Source organism: Vicugna pacos, chromosome X, assembly GCF_048564905.1.
Source record: "Vicugna pacos chromosome X, VicPac4, whole genome shotgun sequence".
Taxonomy (NCBI): domain Eukaryota; kingdom Metazoa; phylum Chordata; class Mammalia; order Artiodactyla; family Camelidae; genus Vicugna; species Vicugna pacos.
The window spans coordinates 7,593,813-7,620,658 of record NC_133023.1 but is presented as its reverse complement, the minus strand read 5'-3'; the positions used below and the strand labels follow the sequence as shown (position 1 = coordinate 7,620,658).

At 44.3% G+C, this 26,846-nt stretch overlaps 1 protein-coding gene across 2 annotated transcripts; it reads right to left on the bottom strand.

The window, feature by feature from the left end:
* Positions 1–1,752: 1,752 nt before the first annotated feature.
* Positions 1,753–12,702, bottom strand: HCCS (holocytochrome c synthase). Of its 2 annotated transcripts, none has more exons than XM_006212612.4 (7): positions 12,553–12,702; positions 11,840–11,983; positions 9,106–9,257; positions 6,577–6,725; positions 5,708–5,827; positions 3,847–3,933; positions 1,753–3,215 (listed from the first exon to the last, which is right to left on the bottom strand). In XM_006212612.4, the coding sequence occupies exons 2-7, from the start codon at positions 11,949–11,951 to the stop codon at positions 3,017–3,019; spliced, it is 819 nt and encodes a 272-aa protein (XP_006212674.1). In that variant the 5' UTR covers positions 11,952–11,983; positions 12,553–12,702; the 3' UTR covers positions 1,753–3,016. The 2 variants fall into 2 exon arrangements, with proteins under 2 accessions (XP_006212674.1, XP_072812255.1); XM_072956154.1 differs by having other exon boundaries at positions 9,106–9,259; positions 11,854–11,983.
* Positions 12,703–26,846: the final 14,144 nt, after the last annotated feature.

The following is a 26,846-nucleotide window of genomic DNA, read 5'->3' as shown; positions in this document are numbered from 1 at the left end:
TGTGCTGTCATAGACAACGGCGGGCCGCACAGGCGAGGGGTGCCTACGCAAGCACCGAGGGCCAGTTGTCGGGGTCTTTTATAAGGTCGGGTCACAGGGTGCCTGATCAGCTTGTGAGCAAGTCTCTGGTTGGTTTTATGTGAGGAAAGAGGTTTAGGGTCCGTGCAGGGCGGTGGGGGCTATGACTGATAAGGTGGCCATTACCAGGGGCTGTCAGTTTGCTGGGGAAATATGCCCAGCAAAGAGTGTCAGACATCTGAGAGCCCAGGAATGGGGGTCGTCGGACACTGAAGCATGTCGGTTGGCCCAACATTCATGAATTTCGCCTTGGCTCCCTGCAAACCTCTGGCAACCACAGATCTCACCAATCTGTTCTATCCCTGAGCTCCGGTTTTTGGGTGGTGATAGTGGTTGTTTTTTGATTCCACATATAAGTGAGATCTTATGGTATTTGTCGTTCTCTGTGAGGCTTATTTCACTTAAGCATAACGCTCTCAAGGTCCTGCCATGTTGTTGCAAATGGCAAGAATTTATTCTTTATTATGGCTGAATAGTTGCTATATATATTGTTTTTTTTATACATTAACCAGTCAGTGGACACTTAAGTTGTTTCCACATCTTGGCTCTTGTAAATAATGCTGCAGCGAACATGGTGTGGGGGTGCGCGTGTCTTTTCAAGGACGAGCATTCTTGACGACCACACAGCCTCAAGCCTGTAGCGACATACGTGATCCACAAGTCCCACGGTCATTGCAGAGGTGAGACATGAAATGTGCGCCTCTTCACTTCAGCGAGGGTGGAGTAACTCTGGTAGAGGGTAGACCATGCTGGTGACTCATTAAAGAAATTGGTAACTGTATATTCCATATACATTAAAAATACTTAAGTGAACTTGCATTCAACCCTTGGATTAACACAAAGCTTTCTTTAAATCAGAAGTCTAGTGCCTCACCACCATTTATTTCATTTATAGACTGTCCTCTGTAGGACTCTGAGCACCTTGCAGGCAGGGGCTGCACCTTATACATCTTACGTTCCCAGTACGATGCAGAGTGTAGGCGGCCGTCTCAGGAGCGGACGTTAGCCCGGGAGCTACTAGGAATACGAGAGTTTAATACGCAACCCCAGCTTGCACCCCAGCTTGTTTGTTAATACTTAGCCTACTGCACCGTCATTTGTTCTGATTCTCATTAGTCTGTGACAGAAGACTTAGTGGAAAACCCTAAGAGAATTGAGTTGAGAATGGAGAATATCCAAAATGAATTTCAAATTATAAATGAACTCTCCTCCCAGAGAAGTACTGACCACTGGGTACAACCAAATGCAGCCGGGAGCGCAGGCAGCCCCGGAGTGCAGCAGGCTGCCGTCCTCCCCCCGGGCTGGAGGAGGGCTGTGTGAACTTGCTATCGTCAGGTTTGTCTGACAGTTTACTTTAGAGGTGGTTTTTCTCAAGAAATAGAAGAACCCTGTAAAAGGGGTGAATTCCTGCCTGTGGCTCAGTTTTCAGCTTACAGTTACAGCACTTTATTTCTCATAATAATGTCTTGCCCTGTACTTATTCAATAGCACTTAGGACCAAAAAATACCTGCCAATAGTAATTATTTTCCTCAGTAGATTAGAAATATGTGATTAACAGTTAAGAAAATGGCTGACCTAGCAGGGAGACCAGAAGTCAGTACATCTCTAAAGATTATTTCTGTCTGATACAATGATTGTTATGTGTAGTTACTCTTAAAAAATTTTTTCAAAACTTGCTAGTCAGCTTTATTTTATTTTAAAGTACACAAATATTTTGAAATGTAGAAGTTTAAGGTTGTTGGATTCTTAAAACTCCACACAAAACAGACACAACAAAGAAATTCATACCAAAGTAATCACTCCAGATTAAGTCCATCTACTAATTTAGCCCTGTAATACTCAGGATAAATGAAAGGAGTTAATATTATTAACACTTACAAATGACTGTTGGTTATTTTTTTTAACATGCTGCTGTAAGTGGACCAACCAGTTTATGGGTTACTGGTGCACAGAATTTCAAAGGCTAATTTAGAGCTCCCTTAAAAAACAAACCTGAACTCAAGACAGTGAGTTGGTGCACACATTCTACATCTGGGAAAATTCTCTCGTGAAGCCTAACCAGAAAACATCGTCATGTTTGAGAGGCACTGTCCCCAGCAATGGGACTTGAGCCAGACCTTCAAGGTTCAGGTTAGGCTGACTAGAGGGAAGGCCTCAGGCAGGGGAGGGATGGGACTCGAGGGTAGGGTACGGTGTCAGATGCCAGGGACAATGAGACCTGCTTGCAGGGAGCTGAGTTACGTCTCAGAACAATGGGGATGAAAATGAAAATATATAAAAAGTTAAAACATATTCCAGTGCACGTGCATCAAGTCCTGGGGGAGTGGAAACTACTCTATAACAAGGGCCAGGCTGAAAAACTCACGTCGGCGAGAATTTGAAGAGCCTGGACACACCACAGTTTGGCTGAGTGCATTTCCTTTGTGCGCCTACATTTTCTTCAGGGCTCGCTGCTGTGTTGTGAGGACTTTAGAAATGCTGGTAACTTTTTAAAAAGCCTAACAGAACACTTTTAATTAAAATATTTGACCAGGTAAAAGCTCCTGAGCATTCCATGGGCTTTCGGGTCTACATGTCAGTATTCAAGAGAACACAGGAAGGAACAAAGCAGCTCTTCACATTAAGCAAAGTTCTTTCTCAGAGCTGGTTCAGACTTTTCTAAATACACAGGCAGTACCGCAGTTAAAGGAAAAACCAAGGGCGTGCTTCCCTCGTCCCTAGATGGGAAGAAAAAAAGATCTGCTGCAAACTGCAAGGTGAAAACAGAACTCAAAAGAGCACGTGCAGAGTATCCTTTGCTAAGTGAGATGCAAGGTGTGATGACCCACTTGGCATTCCTACTACATCATGAGTGCTATTCAGTTGGGGGAAAATAGTTAATGTATTGCTCAGAAAAAAAAATAAGTTGGTATTTTCCCATCTCTAACAAAGCAGTGGTTAGGAAGTCCAGCGCCACCAGGCAACCTTCATCCTGTCCCACACGGCTGAGAGCGAATCCAGAGCGGGCCGCACGTCCAGGATGGTGAACTGGTAGTCCTGGTTGACCTCGCCGCCATCGTAGTAGTCGATGACGTATCTGACTTCTGTCCCACAGCGGTTGACAATCCAGTCGTGCCTGTCGAAAGGCAATTCGTACCTGGAATAAAAACACGCCAGTGAGTGTTAAAATGCTTGCGGGGTGTTCAGCTCTGGTTTCAGGGAGAAAGATGGCAAAGCAGTGAATGGAGAAGCCCGCTCTCAGAGTCCACATCTAACGGGAGGTGAGACTCGGAGATGAGAACAGGCCACGGCGCTGAAGGAAGGTGGTGCTGGAGAATGGGAGGAGCCCCAATCAGAGGACAGCTCACCTGCTACAAAGGAATAAGGTCAACCTCGGGACAGACACCCAGGCCAGGGAGGTTGGCTGAGGTCCTGCGGAAAGGCAGGTGTGGGCTGAGAATCCGACTCCGCTGGAAGACAAGGGGGCAGCACCAAGGGCACAGGTCTACAGAGATGCATCACGAGAGGAGAGAGAGGACGGAGCCAAGAACACACAAGACAACTTTCTTCAATCCTACAGTTGGACTGGAAGCAACCCGCGACCCCCTAGTGAACCTGCCCACCAGTGGCAACTGTCAGGGAGAGCAAGCGACCTACAGCTGGACACGGGACACTGATGACGTTTTGGAAGATGTCACTCAAGTTCTCTAATGGTTTGGTTTTGGTGCCAAGAGAAAGCAGACCCTGACCTGAGGAACAGAAAGTAACATTTCTGCAGCAACACTCACCCCATCCAGGAACGAATTCTGGCCCTTGGTGAATACTCTTTCGCTTTACCTCCAAATCGGATCAGTGATGGACCACAAGGACACTCCCTAGAAATCCCCAAGTAAGAAAAGGCTGTTAAAATGTTTTCCTTGGAAAAATACGATGCTGAAGTTTCTTAATAACAGACATTTTTCTGTATGCATTTTACATAATATCACATTGCTAGAGAAAGGTAACTCTGAAAAAACTCAAAGAAATACCCTTGCTCGTTAAAGATGCTGCTGTTGGTTTCTGAAACAGGGATGTTCCATTCCACCCCCCTTCCTTCCAAATATCTGCACTGCTCTCTGCAGGAGTCAGGAAGCTGGGCCCTTCCATCTGGCACGGGGATACAGGCGTGTTCTCGGGTAAAAAGTGTGAAGTATCGGGCATCGTGCTTCTCTTTCACAAAGAGCAGTTGGGGTTTCTTTCAGACAAACCTAAGAAAATCCTAAACTCTTTCATTTGAAACCAATGAACAGCCTTCATGAAGAAAGAAGAATGCTGGCTGATTCCCTGGGAACTAATACAATTGGTGTTGGACCAGCTTAAGTAACTGCACACTAGCCGACAGGCGGCAAGGTCCTGCCTAGAAAATCCCCCTCTAGGTGGCCCCTGGGCAAGGCCTTCCTGGATGCCAGCAGCCTGCTCCCGGCCCTGAGGGGGCGGGGGTGGGAGCGCACGGCTGGCCTGCCCACAAAGCACACAGCAGGGGCCTCCGAGGGGGCAGCGGTAAGTACAGGCCACCTGTCTTGGCAGCTGCTGTCATATTAAGACAGGCTTCAGCCTGGACAGATCTCTCTAATGACCTGGGCAGGAGAGAAGCTCCGGGTGTGATGGACCCCCAGTGGGGACTGTCCGAGCTGCTCCCCTGCTGGCCTGGGGGACTGCTCGTTAGCACCTCTTCTCAGTAAAGTCACAGCAAAGGAGTCAACTCAGCTCGGGCAGACCTTCTCCTGCCGGCATCATTCTGGAAATGCTAAGTGTGGGCCTCAGCCCTGATCTACAGAGTCAGCAACCCCAGGGGTGGGGCCCAGCACTCGGTATGGGAACAAACCTGCTGGGTGATGCTGATGTGACCTGGGTGTGAGGACCACGGCTCTGAACAGACTGATGGCCCATCGCCAGTCACTCGCAAGTGCATAGAGCTAGTCTCCCCAGGAAAGAGGTCCACGTGTGACAACGTCCTCATGGGATTCAGTAAATGCTGCTGAGTGAACAAAGCTGTTCTTCCCAGCGCCTCTGGGGTGGAGAGCATTTTAGATCTCCTGTGACACACCTCCTACGACCCCTCCCCTTGAACCCGGACAGGCTTGTGACACAACACCAGGGGGCTTCCCAGACCAGGTCAAAGAAGATGCAGCTTCCCTGGAACTTTTTGGAACTCTGGCTCTGGGATCCTGGCCCCCTCGGTGGGAAGAAGCCAGCGCAGCCACATTTAGGGGCTGTGGGTAGGTGTCCTGCCTGACAGCTGGCATCACTTACCAGACGAGTAAATGGGGCCTTCAAATGATTCAGCCCAAGGCTGTCAAGCCACCCCTGACCACTGAGCCCTGGCGACTGAGACCTCATCAGGGAGCAGAGGCGAGTCATCCCTGCTCTGTCCTTTCTGCACTTGGGACTCCCCAGATCCACGAGCATAATCAAACAGCTGCTGTTTTACACAGCTGGGGTGGGGTGGGGGTCTTCCACACAAGTCACTGGGACAGGCCTGCTCCCGAAAATGTTTGATTACAATAGCAATAGTTCTTTGAATAAAATGTCTCTGTATTTCTTTTCATATGAGGCGGCTATGAAATTAGAAGGATGCTGGATTTCTTTTAAGATCGCAAACATACTTACTTGGCGTGAAGGGCTTCCCACTTCAAAATCTCCCTCCAGGCCTGCTCATTATTCTGGTTGTGAATTCTAATGATATTATACATGTCTTTCTGACTGATGTCCTCATCCTTCCACTTCCACCTAGAAAGAGCATTTGGTAAAATCTGACATAATACTGACAACACCGTGTATTCATTTCATTCAGTCACCAAAAATCAGATTTACACAGCTATCAAGGGTCCAGTATTTTTAAGGTGACACTTTTTCCGTTAGTATCATGGATTCCCTAACTTCTTCTAAGTAGTTTATACAGTAGTTTTTTTTTAAAGTCTTACTGGCTGTGCTGGGTTAATTTTATATGTCAATTTGACTGGGCCATGGGGTGCCCAGATATTTGGTCAAACATTATTCTGGATGAGATTAACGTTGAACTGGGCAGAGCATGCCCACATCTAATCAGCTGAAGGCCTGCACAGAACAGAAACTCTGAGCGTCCTGCAAGTAAAAGGGAAGTCCTTCTGCCTGACGGCCTTCCAACTGAGACACTGGGGGTTTTTTCCTGCCTTTGGACTTGAACTGAAATATCATATTGGCTCTCATGGGACTGTAAAGGAGACTGTGGGACTTCTCAGCCTTCATAACTGTGAGTCAGTTCCTTATGATAAATCTCCTTACACGCATGGAAAGACAGACATATCCTGTTAGTTCTGTGTCTCTGGAGAACCCTAACACATTGGCCTGGTACTTATATTCTGATAAGTCTGAAAAGTCAGTCGATTATTATAAAAACTTACTGTACGGCTGAAGGATTAAAAACCTTTCTAACATTTAATTCTTAGATGAATCTAACAAGCAAATTTATATTCTCAGTAATATGCTCGCTCACTCACCCTTTCCTTAACATCGCATTCCAGAACATCTGTTCGGAAGGATAAACCCACTTTTTATCTGAATCTGCCCTTGGAATAGACGACTCCTCTCTCACAGTAGATAGTGCGAACGGCTGATCGGGGGCTGGTGTCTGATTAGGTGGCGGCATCTAAATAAAACAAGTGGATTTTTTTAAAAAGTTGGAAATAAAGTAGAAACAAACAAAATAATTACCTACTTCCTAGAAAGCAAGGCATCACACACACATAGCACAGTTTCCCTATTAAACTAGCATCATCAAAGTTTCAGACCTCAGACAACTGGGCTGTTCTGAAGAGTCAGAGTACTGAAGCTGTCTTTCTTTGTTTAAGTTCTCATAAATAGTAAATACACGCTGCAGTTGAAATTGTAGTTTACTTCTAAAGGATTAAAAAGCAAAAATTAATGCCATGATGGGCAGGCATTGCCTTTCCAGGACGGGCTTTTCAAAAATGACTGTTCGCTCTTGTGAGGAAAAGTCTCATAGAATATGTGTACACCGCCACTTTCTTTTTAAATACTCTTTACTTTCTGGATCTTGCTTATGCTTTCAGCCTTTGGGCTGAGTGCATCATAGATGAATACTGACGTCCTGACACTGGCAGACTGGAAGGAGGGGAAGAATCCTTTCTCCTGGACAGAAGGGGCAGCAGAGCATCATGGGAACACAGCCTGGACCAAGGTTTCTCACCCTTGGCACCACTGACATTTGGGCCTGGGACAACTTCCGGTTATGGGGTCCCTTCTGAGCACTGTAGGATATTTAGCAGCATCCCTGGCCTCTACCCAGCGGTATTCTCCTCCCCAAATGTGACCACCAGCGTCCCCCCAGGGGCAAAATCACCCCATGATGAGTACCACTTGCCTAGAACATCTTTATGTGTTGAAAGCAAGTCGGCTTTTCCAGGAGGTACACATTAGTGAAGTCTCAGCCACAAGACAGCCTCTGAGCCCCTGGCTGGAGGGGCCACAGTGGAAGAGCCGGGGTGCTGGGCAGGGCCCCGAGCACTTTACCGGTGTTATCACCACAGCATCTTTAAGAACACAGGTTGGAGACAGATGGGGGTTCAGCTTGGACTCTGCCACTTCTGAGCTGAGTGATAGGGGCAAACTGCTCCCTCCCTCCCTCTCAGTACTTCAGCTCTAGAACGGGTACACCGCCACTCCAGGAGAGCTGGATGGTGCTTAGCAAGGGGTCTACACACATAACCAACAGAGAAGTTCACCGAGGCTAATATTGTTGCTACATGTAACAATCCCACTGGGTCAGAGCCCAGGCCTGCAGGATTCCGAAAGGCCCGTGTTCTGAACCATTACACTCTTAAGAGTCAGCCAGCCTACCTTCATGGCAACATCTGGAGACATTTTTTGGTAGTTGTAACTGAGAAGAGAGGGGGCTCCTGGCATCCAGTGGGCAGAGGCCAGGGACGCTGCTCAGATCCTCCAGTGCCCAGGAAAGCCCACAAGGACTCGCTGAGTCTTGACGTCAGCAGTGCCAAAGGTGAGAAGGCCCACCGCCACCTTCTTCCTCAACACGGCAGTTGCCTTATAGTTTGGGAGGGTCGTTATTGGTGCCAGAAATGGGATGTTTACATTCCCTCCAAATTCACTGAATCTGCTGGCACCTTGATCTCAGACTTCCCAGCCTCCAGAACTGTGAGAAATCACTGTCTGTTGTTTATAAGCCACTCAATCTATGATAGTCTGTTATTTATATATATATATATTTTTTTCTAGTTCTCTCAAATGTTGCCTTGTTTGCCAAGATTTCCAAATACTTGAGGCAATTCTGTGCCTTCTAAGGTACAGGCTGCCACTGTCTCTTCATTAATATGGGGTTCCAAACAGGAAGCCACACTTCCTTCCACTGTCTGACTCTCACAAAACTTAGGCCACACTAGTCGTCCTTGCTTTCTCGGTGGCACTCCATTGCTGGCTGCGTGACGCTGTACCACCCCAGTGACTGACGTGCAGGCTGCCACCTGGCTGTGCCTTAAGAGGTGCCTCAAGAAGTGCCTCAGTCTTGCAGCATGCCTACGAGGTTTCCCAAGACCAGAAGCACCTTTGCAAATTCTAGCTGCACTCTTAATGGCATTTCCCGCCTACCTAATAACTACCCCATGAGGAAATGTCCTCTGGTGTGGCTTAGTCCTGGTCATATAGCTTGGGAGGGTCATTACTGGTGCCACAGATGGAATGTTTGCATTCCCCCCAAATTCACTGAATCTGCCGGCACCTTGATCTCAGCCTTCCCAGCCTCCAGAACTGTGAGAAATCGCCATCTGTTGTGGAGAAGCCATTCTGGCACTTCGTGATCGCCCTCTGCTTTCTCAGGTGCTCTCTGAAGCTACACTTAGTAACGCATTCTGGATTTTCACTGTGGATGGAATATCAGACTTTGTTTTCAAAGGACAGAATCATCAGTCCTAGCCATCTACAGTTTGTCTTGGGAGCCTGTAAAGGCACCCCTGCACACACACTTCCAGGAAGAGGGGCGGGGCGCGGGTTACCAGGTTAGAAGGATCTAGGTTCTCCTTATTCCCAGCCTTAGCGCCGGTGACGGGGCACTTCACGTATTCGTACGCGCGCTCCTGGTGGGCGGGCACAGAGTTCGTTTGGCTCCCGCAGGTTGAGTCAGAGGGCTGGGCACTCTCTGGACAGCCTGCAATAAATCAAGTGTCGAAAGTGTCACCACAAAGGCAGGATATCTAGCTCTCTCATTCTGGGCCCCAGAGAGCTGAATTTCTGACCAGTGATCACCAGCCCAGGTCAAGCCAGGGTTCTACTGTGCAAAGCTGCCACGAGTGAAGCCAGCCAACAGTATAACATCTTAAAGACCAGGAGAAGGTTCTACAAATTTACTTTCCCCTTGAAAGAGAAACAGGTACCCATTCTCTTCCTGTGTCGTTCCCCTAGTAAAAGTAAACCCCCAAAGTCTCAGCACTTGCAAGAGAAGGCACTGCCCACACCAGGGTTTCAGTAACGGGGGAAGGGAGCTCCTGGCACCGGCTGCTGTGAGCTGCTACAGAGGAACCTCAGTGGGGCCGGCCACACTTGACTGCGTCTCCCTGAATTTCTATCCCCAAATTCCAGACAAGACCCAACTCCAACCAGGACACAGGAGGCCAGGCTTTCATTATGGATGCTGTCTCTCAAGTACTGGGGACAGGAGAGAGATATGAGCAGTCATCTTCAAAAAGGCTACTGGAGCAAAGAGTGCCACTCTGCTTGTGCTCCACTCCAGGACTAAAACCAGGCACTGAAAACTACCACCGGGCTGAGGTTCTGTTCCTTGTCAGTAGATAGCAAATTTATCAAGCAAAGGCACATGTTAAAGAAAACGGTCTACAATCCATGGAGGATCCAGATGCCACTTAAGAGGAAAGGTCTGCACCTACGAGAACAGCAGCGGGAAGGGCAGTCTGTGCCCAAGGGTCCAGCGTGCTGATGGAAGCAAGTGTGTGGGCTGAGAAGGCGGTCTTGGGGGAGGGTATAGATCAAGTGGTAGAGTGCATGCTTAGTATGCATGAGGTCCTGAGTTCAATCCCCAGTACCTCCTCTAAGAATAAATAAACAAATAAACCGAATTACCCCCTCCCACCAAAAAAAAAGTATGGAAAAAAAAAAAAGGCGGTCTAAGACTGAGGAGAGGAGACAGGCACAGGGAGAGCCACGGCCCAGGAACAGCTGCTCGTGTAAAGGAAGCCTTATCTTCAGCAGCAGCAGTTAACACCAGGAATGCACTGAAGGCTGGATGCCCTACATGAAAAAGACAAGTTTCCTTTCACTTCTCATTCCTCTGCTTCTCCCTACAGACCCTCATTCCCCAGGACCCTGGACAGCTATCTACTTGGGGACTAAAGGGAGACTTGTTACACCTCCTCCTCTCGCCACCATTCCAAGAGCCAATCTTTCCTGGGTCACTGATCCCACTGATCCCAGGTTGGAAAGAAAATCCTGTTTCCATTTTTCATATAACAGAACCCTAGCCCCTTCAATCTCCTACCAATGCCACGTTCTTTACCTATGCAAATTAATCAGACTGAGAGCTCTCTTGGATTTGCAGCAAATAAAATCAAACCATAGACAGGGTTCTGGGATTTCCTGGGGATGCTCAGAGCAGGCACACACCTGCTTCGTCCAAGTCTGCCTCTGTTTCAGCACCAGACTGGTCCTGATCCAAGGTCGCAGAGTTTTCACTGGCTTTACCACTTACTACCTGTGTGACTTGTAAGTTTCCTTAACTATAAAACAGGGAGAAAACCTACCAGGCAGGATTATGAGGATGAGAACGTAAACTCCATTAGGCAAAGGATTTTAGCCTGTTTTATACTTGGCTGTTCTCTCAGTGCAAAAGCAAACAAAACCCATCTGTGCTTGGCAGAGTGGGCAGGAAGCAAATCCTTGTTGAGTGACCAAGGGAGTGAATGACTACAAGGCCAGGAAGTGTCAGCACTGAGTAATAAGCAGGCTACACTGGCTCCTCCCCTCACGTCTTGAAACAAGAACTTAAAATGTCAGGTGAATTCAGGTGTATTTACACAGGCAATCTAAAACAGAAGGTGAACCAAAAGACAGCTTTCCCACTCTCACCTTTGCACCTAAAGGATGAACAGCAAGTCCATCAGGCAATGATTTATTTTTACATAGCTGAGTACTCCAAGAGATGCACGAATAAAGTTGTCTTGATAAATAAACAGCTAGATCTAGACCCAGGTTTCTCAGCCTTGGCACTCTTGACATTTGGGGCCAGATGATTCTTTGCTGGAGGGGCTGCACTGTGCATTGTAGGATGTTTAGCAGAACTCTGGCCTTCTGCTCATTAGGTGCACCCCCTCCTCTCAGTGTAGACAAGCAAAATTGCCTCTAGGCATTGCCAAATGTTCTCTTGGGAGATAGAAGACTGCCCCCCAGGTTGAAAACTGCTGATGTTGACAGAGGCAAATTTGAGGGTTGGGGCTGATTTATGGAGCAATCCCTACACTCTCATGAATTATCTCAATCGTCACAAGAATCCTGTGAAATGTTGTTGTTATATCCTCATCTTACAGATGATGGGTTGAGACTTAGAGAAGTAAACTGTCTACAGTCACATACCCTTGGTAAACAGCAGCATAAGGACCGAACCCAGGTTGCCTCACTCCCAGGCCTAGGAGCCTCACCGGCATGCTATCCTGCTGCCTCCTCCAAATCCTTCTGAGAATTCTCTTTTGTTTTTATTTTCTAGACAAAAGGGTCGATTACCTTTCATTTTCCCTTCATGCATTGGACATCCTGTCCGCGAGGATGCTGTCTGATGATCTGAAGCATTTGGGGTCTGAACTGCAACAGCAGGGGTAGATGAGGACAAACCCATGGTGGGAATCGCAGTGGTGAATCCAGGCAATTCTAAATTCACAAGTACCAAAGCAAAGAGACTAATTAATGCTGATGCCCGGGCTCCAGCTACTCCCTTAGTATTCTTAATCTGGCCAACCTTTGTTTTTCCTCTTGTCCTTATGGGAATCTTACCGGGCAGGGAACCCACTTTGAGGGACGGCTTTAACATATTACCTACCCACTTTGGGAAACACTAGTGTGAAATCTACACCACTCTCTGGGGATACGTTTCTAAAGGTATGCGGATTTGGGGGGTGAGGTGAGGAGGTCCCTGAAAAAACCACGTCAGAGCGAGGAGGTCTAGGCGGGGGGTTGAGAAGGTGGGGGTGGCTCTAGGTGGTGATTCGGTTGAGAGAGGAAACTAACAGTCCAGGCTAAGCCCCCGGCCCCGGGGCTTAGCGAGGGTCTGGGGATCTGGGAAGGGTATGGCGGCGAAGAAAAGAGATTAGAAGAAGGAAGGAAAGGACAGCGGATAGCAATAAGCGGCCAGAGTCTTCCTTGCACGGCTCTCGCGCGTGCCACCATCCAGTCCTGGGATCCCATACCCCACTGGCCTCAACCGGCCCGCCCCTCCTCACCTGACTCTGTCCGGGCTGCCGGCCCCGATTCTAACCGCCGACTCTGGCCCGGAGTGGCAGCGACTCGCGGCCGCCACCTTCCTTTCTCTCGGTCACCGCTGTCGCCCGGGTCACTGCCGGCTCTCGCGCGCACCGCTACTTCCTCTTCCGAAGGCGGGACTTCCCGGTGCGTGGGAAGAGGGTGCGGGCCGAAGAGGAAGCGCTTACGTCAATCACGAAGGAGCAGGCCCCACCCCTTCTTCCTCCGCCTACCAGCGCGAGAGCCGCTCGCTGGCCCCGCCCCTCCGGGCGAGAGCGGGCTGAGAGAAGCTTAGGCCGGTCCCGAGGCTCGCGCTGGAGCGAGGCTCTGTACGGTAGATGCCTTAAGCTGCAGAGGCGTTGCTTTGGGAGAGTTAGTTTTCCAGTTTATGTCTTTTAAATGGTATCCCGTCAGTTTTAATTATAGTTATGACTCAAGAAACTTAAGTAGCTGTGCTGAACTGTGGCCGACTCTGGAGATCCAAAAATGAACAAAACAAGGTCCCGGCTCCCCAGGCTTTCTTAACTGGGTGTGTGGATTTGAAGGTCTGTATTTTCACTTGCCTCTGACAGAAATTTAGTATTTTTTTGCATCAGCAATGTGGGCAACAAATCCTAGTAGGGCTACCTACATGTGGCACTAATTGCAGTCGCAGGGAAATTAATGTCACATGTGATTTTTGTTTCTCAAAATAGTTTTCATCACTACTTTGAAATTACAGTAAGTTTATCTTATTATTTAAAGTATTAATAAGAAGCATATGTCTTTCTGTATCATCGTAGTGGGTCTGTGAAGCCTCTTCAGGAATTGCCCTCTGCCTGAGAGAACTGCTTCAGGCAAAATCACATTCCTTTTCTGGGGACAGGCAGCAGCCTATGAGTAATGTCTGCAAGGATACATAAGCCCAGGTCCCTCACCTCAAGGGAGACAACTCAGAGGGGCCCTCCCAGCTTCAGAGCTGCTCGTATGGATCAGCAGATGCTTCCGCTTTGACTGCATCACAGTTCAGTTTCTCCCTCTGCCCAGTCTTTCCATCACCCTCTCTCGAAGCTGTTCAGGAGAGTATATGCATGCACAAATGTTGGGGAAGTCAGCCGTTTTAATAAATTTAATTGTTATTTAGGTTTGGTGAGGCCAACAAATCAAGAAATGACGGTCATTAAAAAGATAGTTTATTATACTCGCAGATCCCAAGAGAGGGAGTACACATGACACCATGGGGAGTCACGTGGGGAGGCACTGGGGTTGATCACCAGGCAGGGGAAGAGGGGGGAACTATGGGCATGAGCCTTTGTTATGATTTCCAAGGGAAGGAATGGGCAAAGCAGGGTATGCAGGTTTAGGATTGACTAATTTGAATAATTTCAGCAGGCTCTGGAGTGTAGGGGCTGTCCCCAGTGGTCTGGTACTTGGCCCTGGGGTGATTAGGGTAGGTGTATAGTGGCCAAGAGTGTGAGATCCCAATAAGGGAGGTGGTTGTTGGATGTGGGTTTAGCTGCTCATGTAGAGGAAGTGACCAGCCTCTAGCCAGAGCCTCAACACTGGATCAAGACAGCATTTAAAAAACTGTATTACATTGGTGTGTATTTCCTGGGGAACCTAGCCTTTAACAATCAAAATCTGTTTTTTTAATATGTTGATAACTATATTCCAATATACAGTAGACTCTTGAACAACATGGGCTTGAACTGCGCATGTCCACTTATACTTGGATTTTTTTCCCCAATGAATATTACAGTACTACACGATCTGGGGTCGGTTGAACCATGGATATGGAGGGCTGACTATGGGATTTGAACATCTTTGGAATTTGGCATCTGCGCTGGGTCCTGGAACCAAACCCCTGTGGATACTGAGGGGTGACTGTAATTGATCTCTTCTATAATTTCTTGTATTTGTTTTATGCATGTAAAAATATTATTGTGAGAAGATACTTACAGACATCACCAGATTCAAAGGGGCACGTGGCACAAAAAGGGCAAAATCACTTGGTAATTGAAGAAACAGGCATGCAAACAAATCATCATATTTACATCTCAGTACATGTATGTACAGACTGTTCCTGGGCAAAAAGCAAGGTGGGGGTGATGTGCAGGGAGTGGATAGAAAGGAAGGAGAAACTCCTTTTCCACTAAAATGTAATACTTGCCTTGTGTTTTCCCTTTGTCTAGTTTTAAATGATTATCCCTAAATTTCCTGCCGGTATTGTAAATCTCCTCCCAACACATTCATATACATCAACTACTCTATATGTTTCCTTTTTTTTTTTAATCCTTAAGACCTCACTCTTGGATAAACATCTCACCTCTGCAGTTTCCTTCCTGGGACTTGCTTTCAACCTTTTCCCGTCTGGTGTTGGATCTCTGGTTCTTGGATACCATGTATTCTCCTTTGCATTGTTTTGGGAGCACATCAGGTTTGAGGTCTTGAAAAATCAGAAACTGTCTGTGTTTTACCCTCCCACTTGATTGGTAGTTTGGATGTATAATTCTAGGTGTAGAAATTTTTCTTTCAGAATTGTTAAGTGGTTGCTTCATTGTGTTTTAGTCTCCAGTGTTGATGTTGAGAAATCTCTATTTCTTTTTTTTTTCTTCCTCGATATTGACATCTCTTTCTTCCCGTGGCCTGAAAAGATATGCCTTGATATAGACCTCTTTGCTTTCACTGGCTTGGCACCTGATGGGACTGTTCATTCCAGATACCCATATCCTTCATGTGGGGGATATTTTCTTGTATTAATAATTTTCTTAGTAACTTGCTCCCCTCCTCTTTCTTTCTTCTCTCATTTAAGGAACTTCTATTACTCACCTATTGTTGGATTCCTAGACTGGCAGTTTGATTTTCATATATTTTCCCTCATTTTCTATGACTTTTTCATTTTGTTTTATTTTTTTAGGAGATTTAAAAAATTTCCTCACCATTTCATTAGGTTGATTTCTGTTTATGTTTGAAGTTTCCAGGATGTGTGTATATGTGCTTGTATGTATGTGTGTATGCTTGTCTATGCATGCGTGTGTATGTGTATGTGAGTATGTGCATGTGTGTGGACATGCACATATACAAGGCGGTGTATACAGGTTTGCCAGTCCATGGTAATGTGATGGGAACTGTTGCTGTCAGAGCCAGGGTTGAGGAGAGAGGAAAAATCAGATCTCTTTTAGAGTTACGAACTGAAATTATGACTGATCCTGGTAAAGTGAGTCTCCTTTCCAAACCTATAATTGCTTATGTTTACAAAGTGTTGCTTTTGTTCTCAGAGCTCTCACAATTCCTCCTCCCTTACACAATTCTCCTTTCTTTCCCATAATTCCCTATTTCTCCTATAATTCCCCATCTCTTCCACAATTCTCCATTCTTTCTCACAGCTGTTTTCTTGTAGCATTCTCTTTCACAGTTCCCCAGTTTCTCCCATGATTCCCTCTTCTCCATAGTTCTTTTTTTCCCACAATTCTCAGTGTTTCCCGCATTTCTCTGTCCTTTCCCAGAATTCCTCATGCCTCCTGCAAATCTTTATTCTCTTCCACAGTTCCCAGTCTCACTCACAATTTTTTGTTCTTCTTCACTATTCTCTGCGTCTTCCATAATTCCTTGTCTTTCTCACAATTTTTGCAGTGGGGGTTGTTTTAATTGTTTTTTAAATTGAGATATAATTGATGTATGTTACATTAGTTTCAGGTGTACAACATAATGATTTGATATATGTGTATATTGGGAAAAGATCACCACAATAAATCTAATTAACATTCATCACCACACTTAATGGCAAAATTTTTTCTTGTGATGAGAAGCTTTAAGATCTACTCTCTTAGCAACTTCGAAATATACAATACAGTATTATTAACTATAGTTGCCATGCTGTATATTATATCCTGAGGACTTATTTATTTTATAACTGGAAGTTTGTATCTTTTGACCACCTTCACCTATTTCACCCCACCCCCAACCTCCCGCCTCTGGCAGCCACCAATCTATTCTTTTTATCTATGAGTTCTTTTTTTTTTTTATAAGATTCCACGTATAAGTGAGATTACATGGTATTTGTCTTTGGTTTATTTCATGCTAAGTTTATTATGCTAAATAGTACTCTCAAGGTTGTTCTATGTTGTCATAAATGGCAGGAGTTCCTTCTTTTTATGGCTGAATAATATTCTGTTGCATACATATACTACATCTTCTTTGTCCATTTATCCATTGATGGGCACTTAGTTTGCTTCTGTGCCTTGGCTATTGTAAATAATGCTGTAATGAATTATGTGGGTGTGTATATCTTTTAAAATTAGTGTTTTAATTTCCTTTGGATAAACATGCATAGTGGAATTGCTTGATTATATGGGTGTTCTATTTTTAATTTTTTGAGAAAACTTCCTGCTGTTTTCTGTAGTGGCTGCATCAATTTACATTTCCACCAACAGTGCACAAAAGTTTCCTTTTCTCCACATCCTCATCCTTATTTTGTGTCTTTCTGATAGTAGTGATTTTAACAGGTGTGAAGTGATATCTGGGTTCATTCGCATTTCACTGAAGATTAGTGATGTTGAGCACTTTTTTAATGTACCCGTTGGCCATCTGTGTGTATCTTCTTTGGAAAAATATTTGTTCAGTTTCTCTTCCCATTTTTTTGTTGGGTTGTTTGTTTTTTGCTTTGAGTTGTATGAGTTCTTTATATATTTTCAATATCAATGCTTCATCAGATACATGATTTGCAAATATGTTCTCCTATTGGATAGGTTGCCTTTTTTGCTATACAGAAGATATGCAGATAGCTTTGCTGTGCAGAAGCTTTTTAGTTTGATGTAGTCCCACTTGTTTATTTTTACTTTTGTTGCCAAATCCAAAAGATCATCTCCAAGACTAATGTCAAGGAGTTTATGGCCCTGTAAACTTGTAGTCGTTTTCTCATAGGAGTTTTATGGTTTCAGGTCTTACATTCAAGTCTTTAATCCACTTTGAGTTAATATTTGTGTATACTGTAAGATAGTGTTCCAATTTCATTCTTTTGATGGTGGCTGTGCAGTTTCCCAATATTGTTTATTGAAGAGACTTTCTTTTCTTCATTGTATATTCCTGGCTCCTTTGTGATAAATTATTTGGCCATATATGCATGGATGTTTTTTTCTGGACTCTCTGTTCGGTTCCAGTCTTCTATATGTCTGTTTTTATGCCAATACCATACTGTTTTGATTACTATAGCTTTGTAATACAGTTTGAAATCAGAAAGTGTAGTGCCTCACAATTCCCCATGTTCCCAAAAGGCTCAGATTTTTCCCACAATTCCACAGGTCAGCCACAGTCCTCTATTGTCTCCCACAATTCTCTGTCACTCCATGTGTCTCCCATAATTCTCTATCGTCCCCCACAATTCTCTGTCACATCCACAGTTCCATGTGTTTACCATAATTCTCTGTGTTTCCCCATGATTCTCTACTCTCTCCCACAATTCCGTGTGTTCCCCACAATTCTCTGTTCTTTCCAGGAATTCCCCTTGTCTCCCACAATTCTTCAACCTTCCCACAGTTTTTTGTTCTTTCTAATAATTTCCTTTTTCTCTTCCAATTCTTTTTTTCCCCAATTCCCCATTTCCTGTCACAATTTTCCATTCTCACAATACATTGTTGTCTTTCACAATTCTCTCAGAAAATTCTCTCCTCTCTCACATAATTCTTTCTTCTCTTCTACTGTTAATTCCCACTTCTCCTACTATTCTGTTCTCTCTCAAAATTCCATAGATCCCTTTCATAATTTCTTGGAAGACCCGGGGCCCATCCCACATCTCCAGCATTTCCCAAAATCAGGCCCCTGGGCAGAAGCAGCACAGAAATTTCGGCCCATTTAGGAGAAGCGTGGCCAGTATGTGGGAACAGAGTGTGGCCCAGGAATGAGGTCATGACGCAGAAGGTAGGGTCTCAGCAGGAGAGCACAGCTAGCTTTGCATGGGGTATAGGTGTGGCCAAGGAGGAAAACAGGGATGTGGTAGGAGGAGTGAGACTCAGATGAGCCCCGTATGGCCAGGTAGAGAGGAGGGACATGGCCATGTGGGGAGGGGCGTGAGCATGGAAAGATACAAGGGTGTGGTGGAAGTGACTCCATCAGGGCAAGAGTGGGAAAATTCATGGTTCTAATGGGGTGCAGGTGGCCTGGGAGGGCATAGCTAAGGGGAAGGACCGGGGGTCAATTTCTTGTCTCTCACACAATACCCTTATAGTACGTGACAAAAATATTCTGTAATTAGGTGTTTAAAGGTATATTTATCCTACCTATCTATGGGTTATTGGGTTATTTGAAATGAAGAAGTCTGTTTTTTAAGCTTTCTAACCCCTGTTTGAGTGCTATTCAAAATATATCGCCCCAGTGGGATCTAGTTCACATACAAGTCTACCCAGAGATGAGAAGCTTGGACAGAGGAAAAGTGAGGCATTACTTCCTTCATCAAGAAAATCTTGCAATGAAAATTTATCATCTCAGCTAAAATTATGCCTAATGACAGCAGATTTATATTCTAGTATAAACTTCATATCTCAGCTTGGACCTGGAACTGGCAGTTTCTTGGTAACTAGCACTGTCCAATTACAGTCTAGTTCCTGGCTTATAAATGAGCAGTCACTGAAGCAGTCAGTAAGCAGGCACTTACAGGTAAAGGAGTCAGTGAATCTTGAACAACATCATTCATTCAACAGTACATCTGGAGCATCTGTGACATATCAGGTCCTGTGTTAATTGCTGGGAATACAAAGGTTAACCCACTGGACAACATCCGTGCTCTGAGGGATTTAACCTTCTAGGTGAACAGATAGATCAGCCAAGCAGCCAACAATCTAATATACAAAAAGATAGTTTCAAAGTGTGAGAAACACCACGAAGAAAATGAAACAAGTAGTGTGGCGGAGATTGAGGGGTGATCCTGCTTCTCAAAGTGTGGTCCATGAAGCAGCAGGTTTGCAGCTCCTGGGAGCTTGCTGGAATGCAGTCGTAGCCTCAACACCCGCCCCCACCCCCACTGAGCCCCAGTCGCATTATAACAGGCTCCAGGAGGTCTGTGTGCACAGTCCAGATTGGAGCCCTGGATACAACCTTGATATGGTTGTCAGGAAAGACTTCCCTAAGGAGGGGCTGTTTTAGCTGAGACCTGGATGAGGAGAAGGACCCAACTGTGTAAAGATCAGGAGTAACAGTGGTCCAGAGAATGGGAACAGCAAAGGAGAGCGTTCTGTGGCTGGAGTGAACAGGGAGTGAACACACCGTGAGTGAGGGCAGAAATGTGGGAGAGGCTGTGGGGGCTGGACAGTGTGGGCTTCACAGGCCAGGGGGGACGGGTAGTTTGCATTCTCTTCCAAGTGACATGTGAGGCCGTAAAACTGTTTTAAAAAGAGTTATCGACCTGACAACAGGGAGAACTTGTTCTTCTCAACTTCGCTCTTCCCCACTCTCCAGTTATACCTGGAGACCTTCATTTGGCTCCCTGCCAGCACTGCCCATGACCTCCACAGTCTTTGCTGAGGCCTGGATGCGTGAAGGCAAGTTCCTGAGGCACAGCCAGTGGGCATCCTCATAGCTCAGTGCTCCATGGGTCTGCAGGAACTCACCGGGCCTTGCCCCATCTGTATTCAGAGGGACCATGTCTCTCTCAAGGGCCAGGGCTGCCTCTCACTTTTTGAAATACAGTAAATGCCACTGTTCTTCAAAGGGATCTGTTGTCAGTAAAATTCGAGTACTAGAGGTTATCATTCTGCTTAATATTGTCACTGCCATTGTAGTAACTTCAGAGGGTATGTTTGTGCTGACAAATAAGTCCCAAGCTTTTGTGTGTGTGTGTGTGTTTTATTTCTTTATTTATTTTTATGAGACCAGGATCTCTTGACATAAATCTCTAAAAAATGAATCAATTTTAACACACTGATTATAGATAACTGCCTTTTATTGTGGCTCACTCCCAACTTATCTGAACCCCAGTTCCATGTATCCAGATGTCCACAGGGCACCACTGTTTGGGAAAGTTTCTCTAGTTTATAGCTGAGCTTATTTAAGACCATGCTCTCCTTGATACCTGCCAGGTGGGGCTGGGAGGGCACTGACAGGCCTGCTGTAGGACCACATCAGAAGATGGAAGGTTGTCCTCTGATGAATGCTGAAAGGGAGGTACTCAGCCTTTCCCCCCATTTGGGAATCCATCATGTGTGAGGTTTGATAGGAGGCAGGGCCTTGCTGCCCTCCCTCCCTAGCAGCGATTCTCCAATGGGGGTGGGTGGGATTTTGTACCCCCACCCAGGAGGCATTTGGCAATGTCTGGAAACATTCTTGGTAGTCACACTGAGGGTAGGAGTTGCTATTGGTATCCAGTGGATCAAGGAGGGGGATGCTGCTAAACATCCTCAAAGGTTCAGGACGGTTCTTGCAACAGGGAATCATCCAGTCCAAATGTCAAAAGTGCCAAGGCTGAGAAACCCTGTTCTAGGCAAAACAAGGCTAGAAGCTTGCTGTCCTTGATAACCTGGCTGCTAGAGCGTGGGCTCCTACCTCCTCAGCTTGGGCAGAATATAATATCCAAATGCGCGTACTTGGTTGCGCGCGCACGTTTATGTGTGTGTGTGTGTGTGTGTGTGTGTGTGTGTGTATACCCTAAGTAACGACATCGGGACAGTTTAACTTCATTCCCCTTCTTTCCACCCCAGTCATTCTGAAGGTAAAATGGAGTAGGGGAAGCTAGTGTTTAGTAGTAAACTGTTATTATTATTGTTATTATTACGTTCTTGTGATTAAGTTATTAGGCCATTTGTTGCCACAAGTGGGCCTTTATGGCAGAGCAGATTCAACATGGTGGACTGAAAAAGTGGGCGTAGCCCTGGTAACGACGGGTGAAAGGCACGTTGCTCTGGAGAGGAGCTGGGCAGAGCAGTGTGAGTTGCCGCCCACCCAGGCAGGAGACCTCAGGATAGTCTTGCCTGAGGAATGGGAGATTTCATCCTCTCTTCCCTGTGGAAATAATTGGTGATGGATCTGACTTGCTAATAATTACCAAAGTTAAAGAGAAATGGAGCAATAATAGGGTTATGTTAATGAAATTTCTGGCAGGTATTAGAGTGGCCTCTTACTTTTTAAAGTATAAACTAATCAGGGACCTTCCAACATGATTTTTACTTTGAAAGGGAGCAACATGGTAGACTTTGTCGGAAATTACCATCTTACTGTACAAAGAGAAAACTAAGATGAAAAAGGTAAGAAGAGAGGGAGTAAAAGAAATGGCTGCTGATTTTCAGAAGTATGTAGGTTCAGGGGCAAGGTGAGGTCAGTGTTGGGCACATTACAGTTGTGATGACATTGGTTATCTAGGCAGTGAAATCCAAAAAGCAGTTCAAACACAGAACTGAAACTCAGAAAAGTGAGAGCTGGTTGCAAATAGAGAAACATAAATTGTCTAGTGTGGTTGAATGGTAAAGCCACAGGTATGAACGGTGTCAGTCTTCAGGGCTTCCGTTGTTCTTTGCTATCATTCCATATTCACCAAAGAGTCTTTGGACTTCAGTTGGATTTCCCTATTCAGAAGAGAGTTGTATCTGTTATTGTAAGCCTTGTGAATTAATAAAGAAAAAAGTAAAAATGGAAAGACAGTCAAAAAGGTAAGTTATGAGCGGCTGTCGAGGAAAGAGGCGAAGGCTGTCTTGAGTGGTTTGGACTCACTCTCAAGTGGAATTGAAGAATTAAAGCTGCGAAACCATTCTCTGCCACCACCACATCAGACACAGTTTCCTAAGAAATATGCTTTGAGGGCTATTAAAATTCATATTTTAACTTCTGAATGCTAGGTACAGATATTTGTGATATTGTTTTATCACACGGTGTCCTTCTGCAGTAGAAATCAAAGATATACAGGCTCTAAATGCAGTTATTGGTACAAATATTTAAAAGATAGAATGTAGCAACGGTTTAGATTTTTCTTCTCTTTCCTCTCAGTCACACACACACACACACACACACACACACACACACACACACTCACACTACAGCAATGGCAGTATAAGGCTTTACATCCGAAGAAAGAGATTGTGAATTATAAAACATGAAGTAAATGCTAAAATATGTTATTCTTGCCCCTCTGTTCTGGGAGCTCTCTACTAATTTGCTCCAGGTTCCTCCTCAGTTGCACCTTCCATGTCAGTAGGAAGCCTAATGCATGAGGCTATCTGAGGAGTGCTTTTTAGTCCCAAATCAGGATTCTCCAAAGAAACAGAACCAATAAGAGATCGAGCTAGCTAGCTATGTATCAAGAAATTTATTTTAAGGGATTGATTCATGCAATTGTGAGGACCGCCAAGTCTTCCATTTGCAGGGGAGGCCAGCAGGCTGGATCCTCAGAACAAGTTGACCTTGCTGTCTTGAGTCTGAAATCTGCAGGACACACATTTCCTCAGCTTCTCCCTTGTGCTGGGTACTGAGCCAGTCTTGGACGCCATGGCAGGGGCAGGACTTGTTCCCTGCTGCCTCACCAATACTCTAGGTAGTGAAACAGACACATTTTCCGATAGTTTCATTTACCGTTGTTACTTTATAAATTTAACGTGGGAGCATAAAGAAAATGTATTTAGCATGGCCTTTATTCTGGAGGACATGACGTCTCATTGACTTTTTAAAAGACTGTTTTAACTATTTTTAAGTGTATAATCTAGTGGCATTGAGTACATTTAGTGTTGTACAAACATCACCGTGAATTGAACCTTAGAGGCTAAGTAAGGGTTCTATCAGCCTAGCAGACACTGTTGGATGCAATAAATCTTCTAAAAATAGAACGAATTTTGTTTTACACGAATGGTAAGCTACTTCACACAGTGTTTTCACCCTTGTTCTTCTTCAGTTAAAATATCTTGGAGGTTTTCCATCATATTGGTACATGAAGTGGTCCCTTTTGTTTTTATTTAACAATTGTAGTCTGTTTCATTGTATAGATGAATATATTTATGTAACTGGTCTCTTACAAGGGTAGAAAATTTGGATTGTTTCTAATACTTTGCCAGTATGAACAATGCTACAGTGAGTAATATTGTACTTATAATTTCTCACATGTGAGCATATCTGTGGAACAAACACCGAGAATCAAAAGGACTGGGGTCAAGAGGAATTTGCTTTTATCTTTGACAATAGGTGGTTGTACCAATGGACACTTCCCTCTAGGAGTGTATGAGAGAACCTGTTTCCTCGCACCTTCATCAATCCCCTATATCGCTCTTTTTGTTACTGATTTTGTAGGAGTTATTTACACAGTAAGGAAGTTAACTCTTTTTCCAGAGTATGAGTGTACTGGTCTGCTCAGGCTGCCATAACAGAACACCACAGACGGGGCAGCTTAAGCAGCACACGTTTGTTTTCTCACAGTCCTGGAGGCTAGAGGTCCAAGATCAAGGCGTCTTCAGGGTTGGTTTCTTGTGAGGCATGTCTTCCTGTTATTTATCTTGGATTTCTCAGGGTTTCCTTTATATAATCTCAATTAATAATAATTTTGTGTCCTCACTTCTAACTCTAATGTCTGTACTTTCTTTTTTCTGCTAATCGTGGAGGTTAGGACCTTCCAGCCAAACGCTGGTTTCTGGTGAGGCCTATCTTCCTGGCTTGTAGACACCTGCTTTCTTGCTGCATCCTCACTTGGCCTCTTCTCTGTGTGTATGCAGAGAGGGCGCCCTCTGGTGTCTCTTCCTGTGATGACACCAGTCCTCTCCGATTAGGGCCTTATGACCTCATTTAACTTTAATTACCTCCCCAAAGACCCTGTCTCCAAATATAGTCATATTTGGGTTGGGGCTTCAGCATATGAAGTTGGAGGGGGAACACACAATTTAGTCCATAATAGTGAGTTAGAAATATTTTCTCAGTTGTTCATTTTTCTTTTGTTTTTGTTTGTGATGAATTTGGCTTCAAGTAATTTTTGTGCACCTTAATTTCGCAGTCTTCTCATTTATGGTTTCTGGGTTTTGGGGAATGGTTAGAAGTACTTTCTTTTAAGTCCTAAATGAATTCTTCTAAGTTTTTTAAATTTTTTAAAAGTTCACCTGTTTACTTTACACCCTTGATATGTTTGAAATTTATTCTGGTAAGGGAGAAGTTACAGCCCCAATCCTGTCTCTATTTTTTTCAGTTACTCAGTTGTCTCTGGACTATTTTTCTAATAAACCATCCCCTTATACCCCCTTCACATATACACAGATCTGAGATATCACCTCATTAAGACACCAAATTCCCATGTGTACTTGGATCTATTTTTGGACTTTTTACTCTGAGCCATTATTATGGTATACACCAATACCACAGTAAGTATTGGGACCATCTGACAAATCAGTCTCATCTCATTACTTTTCTTTTTCAGAATTTTTCATGATACTTTTGCTTGTTTATATTTCTGAATGAAATTTGGAGTTGGCTGGTGAAGGTGTTTTTGTTTTTTTGAAAATCTGGATGGGAATTTTACTGGGACTCTGTTAAATTTATATGTTAATTTAGGACAAGTAGAACTCTCTAGAAAAATGTGTCATCCTATACATGAATAGACAGTGCCCTCCCAAATGTTTGTCTTCTTTTGTGCCCCTGAATACAATTTTAAAGTGTTTCTTAAAATCATTTTAAAGTGTTGAGTTTATTCCTTGGTATTTAAACTTGGTTTTTGCAATGTAAGGGAAATCTTTTCCTTTTTCTTTTATATCTTCTAACTTATTATTGATATATTTATAAAAACTGTCGACTACATTCACCTTATGTTCTGCAATGTTTTGAATTCACTTATTGTCTTTAGTCTTATTTTTGTTTATTTATCTTGGATTTCCCAGGGTTTCCTTCATATAATCTCAAGTAATAATAATTTTACTTCCCCATTTCTAACTCTAATGCCTATAATTTCTTTTTTCTGCTAATTGCAGGGGTTAGGACCTTCCAGCAAAATGTTAACTAATAGAAGTGGTTGTGGACATTCCTGATTTTTGTGGGACTGTGTCTAGTGTTATTTATCCATTAAGCATTGGTTAACTTTTAGATTGGCACATAGTTTTTTAAAATCATATTCATGAAATATCCATCTAGCTCTGTTTTTTTCTGAGTTTTCACAAAATCAACAAATGCTTTGGTGACTGGATTTCCACAGAAGATGGCAGAGGGGTTGAGTTTCCCATCTGGGTCAATGTGAACTGGGCCAGCAAGGGGAGAAAAAGGAGTCCAGAGGCAGAGGTGACCATAGGAACATAGATCCCTGCAGAGCACCATATAACTTAGGGGAACTTGGTCTTCTGAGGACTTGGAGATTCAAGTGAGTCAGATCTTGAGCTCCAAGGGGTAGGGAGGCCAGGCCTAGCTGACCAAGGCTTACACTTTGCTTAAGGGTGAATTTATTAAATAAATATTGTACAAAACATGGTGAGTTGATAATAAGACATTCTTTGGTCTTAAAGTTATATGTGTTTGTGTGTTTATCTGTACAGTTGCCTATGATTTTCTAATTTTGACCAATGCGTCTCACACTTTAATATGTGTACGTATCACTTGGGGATACTGTTAAAATGCATATTCTGATTCACTAAGTCTGGATGGGGCCTGAGAGTCTGCATGTGTAGTTCTCACAAGTAACCAGGTGATGCCAATGCTTTTGGTCCAAGGAGCACACTTCGGATGGCAAGGCTCTGGAGGACTCTGCGTGTTGTCCATAGAAAGAAGTACAGAGATTGAGAATGAGCATTTAGAAACTTTGGTAGCAGTTTAAGAGTAATTTTATATCTGATGAATCTGATATTCTAAAGAAAGTTGACAACGTTTCGTATGTTTGCTTTTTATTTCATTAGTGATTTGTTTTTGTTTTTACAAAAATATCGGTCAGCAATTGATTAGAAATTAAAAAAAAAACAGTCCTTCTCCAAAGATAGTTCAAGAAGCAGTACTTTAAAATACCTCATAGGGAGGGGAAAATTGATTCTCTCTCTTCTCTCACATGGACGCAGAAGGATTTGTCTAAAGTGTCAGTTACCCAGTATTAATTCAGCTTTATAATATGTTTAGTGAAGGGGAGATGAGTATGACTATTCTACTATTTACAATAGTAAAATAATTCGCCTCTAGCTTTATTTAAATCATTTCAATCATACTTATCAATGATAATAATATACTTGATTTATTTTTTAAAATTCCTCTATAAGTGCTCATAGTGGCCTCATACTTTATTTCATTGCATTTTGCAGTATTGTAGTGCTGAGCACTGAGCGCCTGGAGGTGAGAAAGGATGTGCTGCACTGATGTGGTTTTAGGGTCACCTACA